At 45.8% G+C, this 13,316-nt stretch overlaps 1 protein-coding gene across 4 annotated transcripts in view; it reads left to right on the top strand.

Annotated features, from left to right (window-relative positions):
- Positions 1-13,316, top strand: part of NRP2 (neuropilin 2) — a 212,830-nt gene that overhangs the window by 151,756 nt on the left and 47,758 nt on the right. For 2 of the 4 annotated variants that reach the window (XM_063116131.1, XM_063116133.1), the window contains exons 13-15: positions 526-791; positions 3,389-3,485; positions 11,502-11,546. In XM_063116131.1, coding sequence (XP_062972201.1) covers positions 526-791; positions 3,389-3,485; positions 11,502-11,546 — 408 coding nt within the window. The remainder of the gene's footprint in view (positions 1-525; positions 792-3,388; positions 3,486-11,501; positions 11,547-13,316) is intronic. The other 2 variants (XM_063116132.1, XM_063116134.1) reach the window with 1 other exon arrangement.

Here is a 13,316-nt window from a genome sequence, read left to right as displayed (position 1 = left end):
TTATTATTATAATCATAGAATCATAGAATAGTAGAGTTGGAAGGGGAATATCGAGTCCACTATTTTATTTATAAACCAGCCTTCCAAGTGTATAAGTTCATGTTATCATGGCAAACATCGTCTCCCAGATTGCCAACCTACTATAAATAGCCTTCCCTACAACTCTTTTCACCAGATCATCTCCAACCCCCTACCCCATTTCCCTCTCTTGGAGCCTGACTGGAGAAGGAAATGATTATATATATAAAAAGCAAGTCTAGGAGAGGAGTACTAGGGGAGAATCAGCAGGCAGCCTTAAATTCTGAGGTTGAGAATTCTGTGCTTTCCGTATAACCTATATAGTTCCTTCATCAGGAATTCAGATTCAAAATCTGTCCAGGATGTCAGCAGTGCAGAGCGACCCTATCTATGGGGCAGGGTGTGAGCAACCTTTGCCCTTGCACAGTGCTCATGTGGATGAGCCCGGTTATCTTTAGGCTATTTATGCTTTGCAAATACTGATTGGAGATTAATCTTCCCCTTCAGCAGATGGCACGAATTATTTGAGGTTGCAGAGCAGCGTAAGAAGAGAGAGGCAACACGCCCGGATCATGAGCCCCGTGGTCTTTTTGCCCAGGAGTGCCGTGTGCATGATGTTCCGGTACCAGGTATCCGGTGGGAGCGGGACGGTGCTGCAGGTCCGAAGGGAAGCAGTGCATGAGAACAAACTGCTGTGGATCATCAGGGAAGACCAAGGGGACGAGTGGAGAGAAGGGCGGATTCTCCTGCCTAGCTTTGATATGGAGTATCAGGTGAGCTTGTTACCGGTGTTTTGGGTTTGAGATTCAAGTGGGTTTCAGCTGTACTCCTTTCAAATACTTCAACAGACCCCCCCCCCCCTTTCATTCATCATTAGAGAACATTGTTGAGCAGGGCTTTTTTTTCTTCTTCTTCATTGTGTTTTCCACGTTGCCATAGTAACTAAATGACACGGTATTTGTTATTCAGAGTTTGCCTATTTTATACATAGATTTAGGTCTTTGTTCATGTCGTTGCCTTTTATACTCCTAAAGATTCTCTTTTGCACGCACACACAAAATTCCTCCCATTTCCTCTTAGATGATTATCAGGTAGCCTGTCAAGGAGCTGCAAACCCATAAGGGATAAACACACGTAGGTCTTGCAACCAGGCAGAGGGTGCAAGAGCTTGTCTAGGATTTATTTTGTATTTATTTTTAAGACACCAAACTATTCTAGCGGCAAGGAGGAAGCAATTAGCACTTTCTCTGGTTTGGGGCTGTGTGAAATGAGTCCCAATGTGGATTCACTGCTCTCAAACACCTTCGACAACAGCAGAATGCTGCATACAAATAGATATTTTAGGAAAGAAGACATATCCACTTATGCTTCTGTACAGGCAGAATTATCTTCATAATCCAAGGTAGAAATGGAATCCCGGAGACCATTTTAACTTTCCTTGAGGAAGTAAGTGTGTAGTTCTCAGGGTGAGTGAAATGTGTCTCTAACTACCTCCCAGAAAGTAAATCTGCTTTATACTAGCTTAAATGCCATGGCTCCTCCCTTCCAAAGATTCCTAGATTTTGTAGTTTGGTCAGATGCTGTGACTTTTCCGTTAGAGATGTCTAGACCCATCTTAGAACGGCAGTTTCCAGGGTTTCCTGAGAAGGAAAGGAGGAAAGGAACCTCTCGTGCAAGCACTTGAGTCATTACTGATTCCTAGAGGGACGCCTGCTTTCGCTGACGTTTTCTTGGCAGACTTTGTAGCGGGGTGGTTTGCCATTGCCTTCCCCAGTCGGGGTTCCCTTTCCCCCAGCTAGCTGGGTACTCATTTTACCGACCTCGGAAGGATGGAAGGCTGAGTCAACCTGAGCCGGCTGCCTGAGAACCAGCTTCTACTGGGATCGAACTCAGGCCGTGGGGAGAGTTTCGGCTGCAGTAACTGCCGCTTACCACTCTGTGCCACATGAGGCTCTTCCTGAGAAGAGGGGGTGACTATTAAAACAGATTTAAGTCTGTAGTGTGGATACGGGGTCAGAAAACAATATAGGAAGTATCTGCATAATAGTAGGGTGAGAACCACTGTGCCATGCATGGCTGGCTGTCTCCTCCACATGGCTTCAGGCATGTTCTCCTGGCCACATTCCCCTACTGAGTCTCTCTTACCCACATTTTCTTTCTCTTCCCCATGTTGCTGCTTGCCAGAAAATCCTACAAAAATGGCCACATCGGATTTAGAATAAAGCATGGAAATTAAACCTGACAAGCACATTTGCATACATTGTAGTGAGCTGCATAATTTAGCTGGGGCCCAGGCTTTGGTTTGGGATTTATTTATTTTTGTTTTCTTCGTGCAGCATTTGCATCTCCTTGTACCAAAAATTGGATTTGTCTAGCATGGAGTTCGAACAGCCCTGCTCCTTAATAGCCATTGGGAATAGTTAGAGATGGCCCAGAGCCCAGGCGGGACATTCTGGGTCTTATTTGGCAACTGCCTGCCCTTGGAGTTCTTGCTTTTCTGCCAAGGCCCCTCCATGAAGTCCATGAGAGGGGAATGTGCAGGGCCAGGTGGCCCTCAGCATATTATTCCGTCTCTCAGGAAAAGAACAGCCATGGCAGGGTAACAAGGCCAAGTATCCCAGAATGCCGAGCATCCCAGAGGGAGCAAGCTGCTCTCCGGGCTGATTTCACCAACAAGCCCTATCACTGCCCAGCACCGAATGGAAAACATCCATAGGACTATTACTGACAGACTCCCAAGTGACTTCGTTGCGAGATATACCTCGATAGAAGGGGAGGGAAAAGCAAGTGAAGGTTAAAACACGATAAAAACAAATGTGCATTCTCTGGCTTCCTCCCACAATGTTGAGATTCCAGGTTTATGTTATTTTGGCTGGTTCTTTAGTACAAAAAAGCAATAGGCAGAGTTTGAATTTAGTGGCTGCTGGGTAAGTATTGGGGGAATGATGTGAAATTTAACTGTCATTCATGATGTGCTTTGCCCTGCACATGTGTTGGGGGTCAGAAGGAAAAGAAAGATGGCGAGTGGCCCCATTGCTGTTGGCTAGTAAATGTGTGCTCTTCAGCCACTTCCAGGTCAAAGTGGAAGTAATTGGGGGTGCATCTTAAGATTCCAGGGCAAAATTTCCCCTCCATATGGCTAATTTGGGGGTGAAGACAAAATAAGCTAATTTTCCTGTTTGGACTTGGTGGGAAAGATTGTGGTTTAAGTGGTTCTCTTGTGCTGCAGTTTCTACTGCCAGGAGGAGGAGAAAATGCTGCCTTTTGCTAGAAGGATTCGGCACATTTCGTGTCCTTTCTTTGAAGGGCACAAGGGCTGTTTGGGGACTGGAAGCATGGCACTCACTGTTCTGTTCATATTCACTCCTAGATTGTGTTTGAGGGAATCATAAGCAAAGGACATTCGGGAGAGATTGCCATCGGTGATGTCCGGATAGGCACTGATACCTCCTTGGAGAACTGTATGGGTATGTAAACAATGCATCTCATCTATAGCAGTTTAATAGCAGGAAGCAAACACACATTTGCATTCTGCAGGCCAGGCTAGTTTAAAAGGGGACCATCTATCCGGAGGCTTGGCTATGGTCCTCCTTGTCCCACGTAGCAAGTAACGATGGTGCCAAGTGATGAATAGCTGTGCACACAGCCATCCGTCTATAGGCCATGGCATTTCCGGTGTTGGGGCATATCATTTTGGCTCATTCTTCCTTATGTCTTTGATCCATGGCTGCTTGAAATTGCATTTCCACGGTGACGGCTGCACATGATGTTCATATGTATGTAGGTTGGCTGCTGACATGCGTTTTTCTCCATTGCAACAATTGCCAGCTGGAGCATTTGGTGGAAGCATGGCGAGAACTTTGCAACTGTTTCATAAGAAGCAGCCCATAGATGCTCCCTGTTCTGAGCACCCAACGTCACTGTTGCACAATTCCATCCCAAAGCCATCAAGTGAGAGTGGTTCCAAGAGTGCCTTAGCAGCAGTGGGGTGCAGAGGAGTTTGGGTCTGGCTCTAGCCAGCTGCACCACCGTTCTACATCCCTGTGCAGCAATTGCTCAGACTTAGGCCGTTGCTAGACAAGGGTTTAGCCTGGGCTAAACCCTACCCTCTCTTGACCTGGGATAACCAGATCCGCTTGTGGTCCGGTATTTCTGCAGCCCCGGGCTGAGCCCGGGCTGCGGAAGGTCTAACTGGTTCCGCGGCTTTCCCCAGCTACGTGGCTTACTCGCGAGTAGCCGGGAGAAGCTGCGTACTGGGCACAGTGCGCCATAGGAGCGCTGTGCCCATCGGGCCAGGGGAGGGGAAATTGCGGTGGGGAGAGATGGGAGCCGGGGGGGAAGAGCAGAGCCAGGGTGGGGAGATCGCGGGCGGGGGGGGGGGATCGGAGATCACTGCCAAGGGGGCGGAGGGGGCATCGTACATGGTGAGTGGGGGGGCCGGGCGGGTGAGCGAGCGAGCGGGGGGGGCAGACGGGCGAGCGGGCGGGGAGGCATCAGAAATTTTGGGGGGGAAATTGGGGGCAGGGGGTAGCGGGGAACCCTTTTTTAAAAAAGACTTATCGTTGGTGTGCTCCTGCGCACATGGCCCCTTTAAGTTTTTTTAAAAAAATGTCCGATGCGACGGGGCTTTCCCTTACCCCGTCGCGTGTCACGGGTAGACTGGGGCGACCGCCCGCGCTAGCTGCAGCACAGCCTCGCCCCTACTCCCCACCAGATGAACAGGTAGGTCTAGGAAGGCCCATAGTTCACACAAACAGTACGTGAAGTGGTAAAACTTTTTGTGGACTGCAGGTGAGGGGATTACATGGCTGAACACTTCCCATGGGGTGGGTGTGGGGATCTTGCCTGTATAAGCCTAGCATATTAGGGGCAAGGCTAGGCTCAAGTCTTCCCTGGAAAGTCTATAATTTTGCATGCCTAGCTAGGTTGTTATTGTTTTAAATATATCTATAGATATATAGATAGATCAAGAGGCATTCAGTCATGTGATTCCCTCCTTTCCCAGCCAGAAACAGCCAGAGATCTAACCAAGAAAACCAATGTGCACAGAGGTGGTCGTAGTTGCAATGGGCCTGTGTTGGCACACCCTATCTATTCTGTCTCTCATCCTTGGGTACAAACCAGGCAAACGCTCCCTGTGCCTGATGCATGTTGCTGTCTTTCATTGCAACACCATGTAGCAACGCGAGAAAATTAATGGGTGCAGGTTCGCCTATAACAAATTTCAAGCTGCGAATCGTTCCTCCGGTGTAGCAGTGGCCAACAGGTCACACAGCAACCTTCCGTGTAGGCAGACTTATGCCAGAGTAGTTAAGCAGACAGAACCCCTGGCCTGCATTGTAGCAAGTTTCAGGAATTCACTTAGCCTGCTCTTTCCTTCTGTGGGAATGAGTGCCTAGGGAAGGCAAGCACTGACGGTTTGCCTATCAACTCATTGAACAAATAATGTTTGGCTCTGTGATGGCAGGGGATGGCCAAAGCAACAGGCAGGGGGTTACCAAGGAAAAAAATATACACAAGGAAAAACGAGCTGTCAATTAGCATTACCTGCTTGGAAGCGCTGATTAACTCAATTCGAGGCTTTTATTAATAAGAAATAATCAGTGGGAAAGTCTTAGAACATTATTAATAATAACAAAACAGATTCCTGCTCTGGAATTCATCACTACAGGAGCTGGGACAGGAGCCAGATAGGAAACTTTATTGCAAGCCTCACAGAGTGGTTTTATTTGAAAAATTTTTAAAAAGAAAGAAAACAAAGAACTAAAACGTTGACACAAGAATGTTCCATTTCCTTTGCCACTAGCCTGCCCTGTCCATCTGCTGTTTCTTGTTTATATGAAGCTGATCAAGGGCTGTAGATTTTTCTTTAATCATCACATTTTTATCTCACCCTTCCTCCAATGAGCTCAGGCCTGGGTTTATCTCCATTTTATCCTCACAACAACCCTGTGATGAAGGTTAGACTGAGGCCAGATCTACACCAAGCAGGATATAGCACTATGAAAGCGGTATGAAAGCAGTGTATATTCTGATTAACAAACTAGCTAAAAGTGGGCTAGATGGACCAACTATTAGGTGGATTCACAGTTGGCTACAGAATCGGACTCTAAGAGTGCTTATCAACGGTACTTTCTCAAACTGGGGGGAGGCAACGAGTGGGTTACTGCAGGGCTCAGTCCTGGGCCCAGTGCTCTTCAACATTTTTATTAATGATTTGGGTGAGGAGGTGCAGGGAACGCTTATCAAATTTGCAGACGACACAAAATTGGGTGGGATAGCTAATACCCTGGAAGACAGAAACAAACTTCAAAGTGATCTTGATAGGCTGGAGTGCTGGGCTGAAAACAACAGAATGAAATTTAATAGGGATAAATGCCAAGTTCTACATCTAGGAAATAGAAACCAAATGCACAGTTACAAGATGGGGGTACTTGGCTCAGCAATACACAAACGAGAAAGATCTTGGAGTTGTTGTAGATCACAAGCTAAATATGAGCCAACAGTGCGATATAGCTGCAAGAAAGGCAAATGCTATTTTGGGCTGCATTAATAGAAGTATAGCTTCCAAATCGCGTGAGGTACTGGTTCCTCTCTATTCGGCCCTGGTTAGGCCTCATCTAGAGTATTGCGTCCAGTTCTGGGCTCCACAATTCAAGAAAGACGCAGACAAGCTGGAGCGTGTTCAGAGGAGGGCAACCCGGATGATCAGGGGTCTGGAAACAAAGCCCTATGAGGAGAGACTGAAAGAACTGGGCATGTTTAGCCTGGAGAAGAGAAGATTGAGGGGAGACATGATAGCACTCTTCAAATACTTAAAAGGTTGTCACACAGAGGGGGGCCAGGATCTCTTCTCAATCCTCCTAGAGTGCAGGACACGGAATAACGGGCTCAAGTTACAGGAAGCCAGATTCCAGCTGGACATCAGGAAAAACTTCCTGACTGTTAGAGCAGTAGGACAATGGAACCAGTTACCTAGGGAGGTTGTGGTCTCTCCCACACTAGAGGCCTTCAAGAGGCAGCTGGACAACCATCTGTCAGGGATGCTTTAGGGTGGATTCTTGCATTGAGCAGGGGGTTGGACTCGATGGCCTTATAGGCCCCTTCCAACTCTACTATTCTATGCTTCTATGATTCTATGAGGCAGGAGCCACACTACTGTTTTATAGCAGTATTGAAGTGCACTAGCAACTGTTGGGGCCCATGACACATACTGCTTTCATACCACTTTCGTAGTGCTGTATCCTGCTTAGTGTGGCTCCTGCCTCTTAGTGCTATATCCTGCTTGGTGTAGATCTGGCCTGAGAAATGGTGACTGACAGGCTCAAGTTCCCCCAGGGATTTTTCAGGGCTGAGTGAAGATTTCAAACTGAGTTTCTTTGAACAAAGACCAATGCTCTGTCCACAACCAATGTTCCATCCATTTCGCACTCTAAATCTGGGGTAGGCAGACTTCAGGCTTCTGGAATGTACTTTGTATTTTACTAGAAGCCCGAGATCCATCGACTGGAGCCTGGTGCAAAAGACATAGACTTAAAATTAAGGAGTTTCAAGCCCAGGAATTGGTTCTGAGCATCACCACTGAGTAGAGCTCACAGTCCTTTGACGCAAAAATCCACTCCGGCCTACCCCAGATGCCCTTCATTTTGGGGTAGGGTGGGGATGCAATGCTGTCGTTGCTGCTGTTTAACGTTTGGGAGTCAGAAATTCTCGCTTGTCTACTGCAAACCAGCGGTCTGTCTCCAGCACCACGATGGCCATTATTGTGGCTTTTAATCTCTCAACAGCTGCTGGGAGTTCACTTGCTCCCTCTCCAGCTCAAGGGGAGTTCTTCTGCTGCTTTGTACCTGTCTAATTATCACAAGCCACGGCATTCCTCCCATTGACCTGGGTGGAACTGGGTCACACCCAAGACCCTGCAGAGCATAGCAAGGATCACTGCAGAGCAGTTTCTCTTCAGCTGAAGTTATAATAGGGTGACCCTATGAAAAGGAGGACAGGGCTCCTGTATCTTTAACAGTTGCATAGAAAAGGGAATTTCAGCAGGTGTCATTTGTATGCATGCAGCACCTGGTGAAATTCCCTCTTCATCACACCAGTTAAAGCTGCCCTCTTTTAAATCTGGTCACTCTCGTATAGCTCCTGCAGCTTTAACTGTGGTCATGAAGAGGGAATTTCACCAGGTTCCCCATATATACAAATGACACCTGCTGAAATTCCCTTTTCTATGCAACTGTTAAAGCTACGGGAGCCCTGTCCTCCTTTTCATAGGGTCACCCTAGTTATAAGCTGCGCAAAGAGGGTCCTCCTCCCTCTAGCAGGTTTCACAAGTGAAGCAAGATAATCCCCATCACCATAGCCCAGCCAGACACTGTGCTATTGTAGGGGGGCGGGGGGAAGCCTGCCAAGCTGTTTTTCTGGGTTTCTGAACATTCTTTGAACTCTGCTGGCCACCTAGGAGTCTTTAATTTCTTTAATGCTTCATACGTTAAAATATTATCTGTCAGCGTTTGACAAACAGTTTTAATCTCTTTGCTTTAACGACACAACACCACCCATGATGAATAACACTAATAACATTTCCCCATAATTTTACAGTATTTTGAAGGGGGGTAGGGGACACCCCCCCCACTAAATTGTGCAAAGTAAAAACATTTCCAGCGTATAAATGATCATCTTTAAAAGTTTAAACACAACCGTTGGTGGTTGATGAGTCAAATTCACCAGAAAAGTCAAGAAATGAGTTGTTGGTTTATGAAAAATAAAACAAAAAACACAGATCTGCTCTAAGGGTGCAATCCTATGCATGTTTAGACAAAAAAAAAAAAGCCCTACAAGTCCCAGCATGGCTGGCTGGGGCATGATGTGAATTGTAGGACGTGCCTATGATTGTGCCCTAAATGTCCTCAAAACAGCTCAGTGGTAGAGCACATGTGTCTCATGCAGAAAGCCCCAGATTCAATCCCTGGCATTCCCATCTAGGGCTAGGAAAACCCTTGGATGAGACCCTGGAGAGCCATGGCTGCCAGTCAGAGCAGGAAATCCTGGCCTCGATGGACCAAGGCATCTCCTACGTTCCTATGAGGCACAGCTCTTCAGGGCTTTACCATGAAATCTCCTTCCATACCTGTTGGGACATGTTAAGAAATAATTCTAAGTGTTTTTGAGCATGTGCAAAGTGCCTTCCCCTCTCCACTAACTCTGGGACTGGGGGTGGGCAGGAGAGCAAGTGATTTCCAAACAAGTTTGGAATGCACAGTTCTCACTGTTAGAAATTAAGTACTACAGAGAGCTTCGGCTATTGGGCGGTATAAAAATGCAATAAATAAATAAGTCTCCACTGCTGTTATAAATGCTTTAAGGGCAGTTCCGCAGTTTACAGACGCAATAGGGCTGTTCACACAACACGATAACCCACCACTCAGTGGTGGAGTGTGGGTTGGTGTTGAACTATGAGTTGCCGTATTGTCTGAAAACAGAACATTTTCTGTAGTATGGCTTGTTAACTACTCTGAATAAGCCGACAACAAACCATGAGTTCTCAAGGTAGCTTGTTTGAGAAAAAAGAAGCCACACTGCATGATTAATAAGCCACTCTGCAGAAAATCTTCTGGGTTCAGACAACACACAACCCCCCAGTTCAACAACAATCCTTACTTAACCACTGTGTGGATTAGCATGTTGTGTGAACTCAGTTAATTGCTGTGCATTAGTGAACAACTGACATGGCCCCTTAAACCCTTATGTACTTGCACCTGGGGGTCTGATTGTTTTAAGATGCCCCAATGCATGAAACAAGCATTTAAAGATTTGGGTGTGTCACCCAGATACACATGTTTGTTAACAGGAAAACTATTATCCCCCCCCCTCCCCAGTAATTATTTTGTCTGCTGGATCCAGAGTGAAGCAGTCTGAGGATCAAACTAGATGTGTCATGGGAGATCCATGAACAGGAACTCCCACTTTTTAAATAAATAAATAAATGTAAAAGCAACTGGAGAGGCTTTAGATTGGGGGTCGTGTAACGCTTTCCCTCACACCATTTTGATTTTAAACTGCTGCTCCTCTCAAAGTAGGGTTTTGGAAGCAGCTTCTACTGAGAGAGAAAGAGAGAGAGAGAGAAATGAAGCTCAGGGATTTGTGAAGTTGGTTCTTCTGATATATCATTCATTATATGAAATAATATCTGGGTATTGCCATTCTCTGCACCTTCCCCCACCCTAAGGACTATAAAAAGGGACTGACTGGAGTGGCAAGCTTCTGTTTTAAAATTGTAATCTGGAGAAGTAATCACATTCCTTTTCAACTTGAGAAAAGGATCTAATAACTCCCAATATTACTATTTTCTTTTCTTTTGACAATCCTGTCACTTGGTTTCTGAGGCATGGTGACTATTTTGTGGCACTCCCCTGAAACTGCAGCTGAGGCAAGAGATTCCATTTTCAGGCAAAATGCAGAAGTAATCTAAAAATAATCCGAAGAGGTTCCCCCACCCCTTTTTCTCCAGGAAAGCAATCAATAAGGCACACGGAATGTTACTTTTCTGTTCCAATTGTTTGTAACAGATTATTCCTTCTAAGAAACTCAAAAAGTATCCATCTTTGCTTAAGGTGAGACACCTGACCTTCCTTGAGGCTGTGGACACCTATTAGGGGCGGGATGGGGCCAGAAAGGAAGATGCGTGAGGCCTGGGGAAATTTAGATGGAAGAAACCGGATCTCCTTGGTCCTTTTGCAGAACACCAGCACTAGGAGCTTCATCTCACGTACCTGTTTCCCTCGAATTATCCCCGTTGTTGTTGCTACTGGACGGCTAGATCCTTTGCATACCAGGAAATGGGGTTAAGGGGGGAAATGTAAAAAAAATCATAAAAAATCAACGGATGACCCAATCCGATTCAAATTTAGTATGCTTAAAGCTCTCCTTAATATCTATTACTGTGCCAATTTTGATGTCTTTATCTTTAAAGCTTATGCAGATGTTAGCATTTGTTTAATTTTTCTTCATATCCTGCTCCTGCGTCCCAGTGGCTGCACGAAAACAACAAATGATACGCTCGAAAACTAGTAGCAAAATATTGCACTTCTTTTGGTTAAGAAGCGCAATTAAAGCAGGCTGCATGGGAATACTTCACAATAAAAGCAGATTATAAGCAGGAAAACTTTGGAGTCCTTTGCAGGCAATTTGCAGTGATTGCACAGTATAACGCTGGTGTGATAAAGCTCGAGGCTTTACTTCCAAGTAAACATGCATAGGTTTGCTCTGTCATTTTAAATTATACAAAGGAGGCCTTCCCTTGAGTAGACGTCCTAACGGGCAGCAAGGTGAATCAAATTAAATTTCAGTTTGGGAAAAGCTACACAAAGAGATTGTTGTGGACTTGACTTCTTTGCATAAAGATCACATGTGTTTAAGCCTATCTTGAGGATTTATAATATGCTGTCTCAGAGATACTAAATTTCACCTCTTTTATTTCTTTACAGAACCCATCGCAGCTTTCCCTGGTGAACACACCTTTGAAATTTCAGGTAAAAATACATTTCTTTTAGCAGTTTTTCTTGCTGCATGACTTAATTTATGTTTTTCCCCCCATTTTATTTTTAAAAACGAATGTGTGTGCAAAGTAAGAAACGAAAACAACCCCTCTCCCCCCACTAACCCAAGACTACTGCTATGCAAGATGTTTACTTTTGCAATATGCCTTAACATCAGCAGGTGGCACTCAATCAGAGTCTGTGGGTGAAGGGGTTAAAAAAAAAACACCAAGAGTGCAGCCCTTTGCCCAATAAAATACAGTCACCTTTCTTCCACCAGTTTCAGTTGCTTGAAAGTTTGCATACGATTTTTAAAACTGTCCAAAATTCTATGTCACATATAGGTGCTTAGTCCCAAAATTAAAAAAAAGGCATGTGTGTTTACGGATGCAAGCCTGTGCTTCTCTGTAGTGGTTCCTGTGTGCTACAGTGCTCTAAGGGTGCTGCAGGAAGTATCCTGGGAAGCTCAAGTGCCCTTTCACTTTGGTTAGCATCCTGCTGCCCAGCATGGGAAACCAGGCTTGCACATTTAAGACTACTACTTTTTTAAAAAACAAACAGACAAATGGCTTCAACAGCTGTATGACAGGCAGAAGTTCAAGTGGTGAATTTCCCCCATCACTATATTGCCATGCTGGGAAATGTGTCATCTATTGAATTTCTGCCTGTCATGCAGATGCCCTCTGTAAAAGGTAGCAACCTATGTAGGTTGCCAGATCCCGGCTGGACATCAGGAAAAACTTCCTGACTGTTAGAGCAGTACGACAATGGAACCAGTTACCTAGGGAGGTTGTGGTCTCTCCCACACTAGAGGCCTTCAAGAGGCAGCTGGACAACCATCTGTCAGGGATGCTTTAGGGTGGATTCCTTCATTGAGCAGGGGGTTGGACTCGATGGCCTTATAGGCCCCTTCCAACTCTACGATTCTATGATTCTAGATGGTACAACCTGCACTGGTTACTTTGAGGACTGTAATCTTGGTGGCTTCGTCAGGTGAGAGGGGAAAGGAGAGAAGTGGTGGGACATAAATCCGGGCCTTCTCTTTAGCTGGGGCTTATAGCCCAGTCAAAAGTGATTTTAAAAGGATATCTAAGAACGTTAGAGTTGCATTGTGGGGCTACCACAGCAGCGACACCCAGATCTAATGGAATCCAGGCCAACTAATAATAGAGATAAATAAGGATGCAGATGAACTCCTCCGCCTTTGCGACGCCTAGGGAGGAGCAGCGAAGCTTTGCGATGTAAGTCTGGGGGAATAAGCGGCATCCACAGAGAGGCTTAACCCCCAAATCAGCACTGAATTAGAAGTGCAATGAGGTGGCAATGATGAATATTTAGCGTGGAGATGTTTTCCTTTCCAACCAGCAAATGCCAAGGCAGGGGCTGCACCGGGACTCTTAGTGAGGGACCCTGGCAGGCAGCTGGGGTGGGTGGGGGGTGGAGGGAATTGAAACACAGGAACAACTGTCACCCTGAGTTTGAAGGCTGACATTTAGTAAAAGAGAAGCAGGGTGAAATGGGGCATTTAATAGCTTAATGCCGGCCTGAAGACAAGAAAATGGGATGCCTCGAGTTGATAAAACCTGTAGAGGGAAACAAAAGGGGGAGAGGGTTCCAGAGAGACGGTCCTCCTCATTAAACTTGTTTCTGAGTCAGTGGAGATGCTCCAGGGTGGGGGGAAAAGAGAGAGGCTGCTACTTTTTGTCTGGAGCGATTTTTCATTTTGTTTCCTTGTGTAATGCTTTCTGCCTTTCACCTGTGGGA

This window comes from Elgaria multicarinata, chromosome 2 (assembly GCF_023053635.1).
Source record: "Elgaria multicarinata webbii isolate HBS135686 ecotype San Diego chromosome 2, rElgMul1.1.pri, whole genome shotgun sequence".
NCBI classification, from domain to species: Eukaryota; Metazoa; Chordata; class Lepidosauria; order Squamata; family Anguidae; genus Elgaria; species Elgaria multicarinata.
Note: the sequence above shows the minus strand (reverse complement) of the source record. Positions and strands in the feature narration are given on the sequence as shown.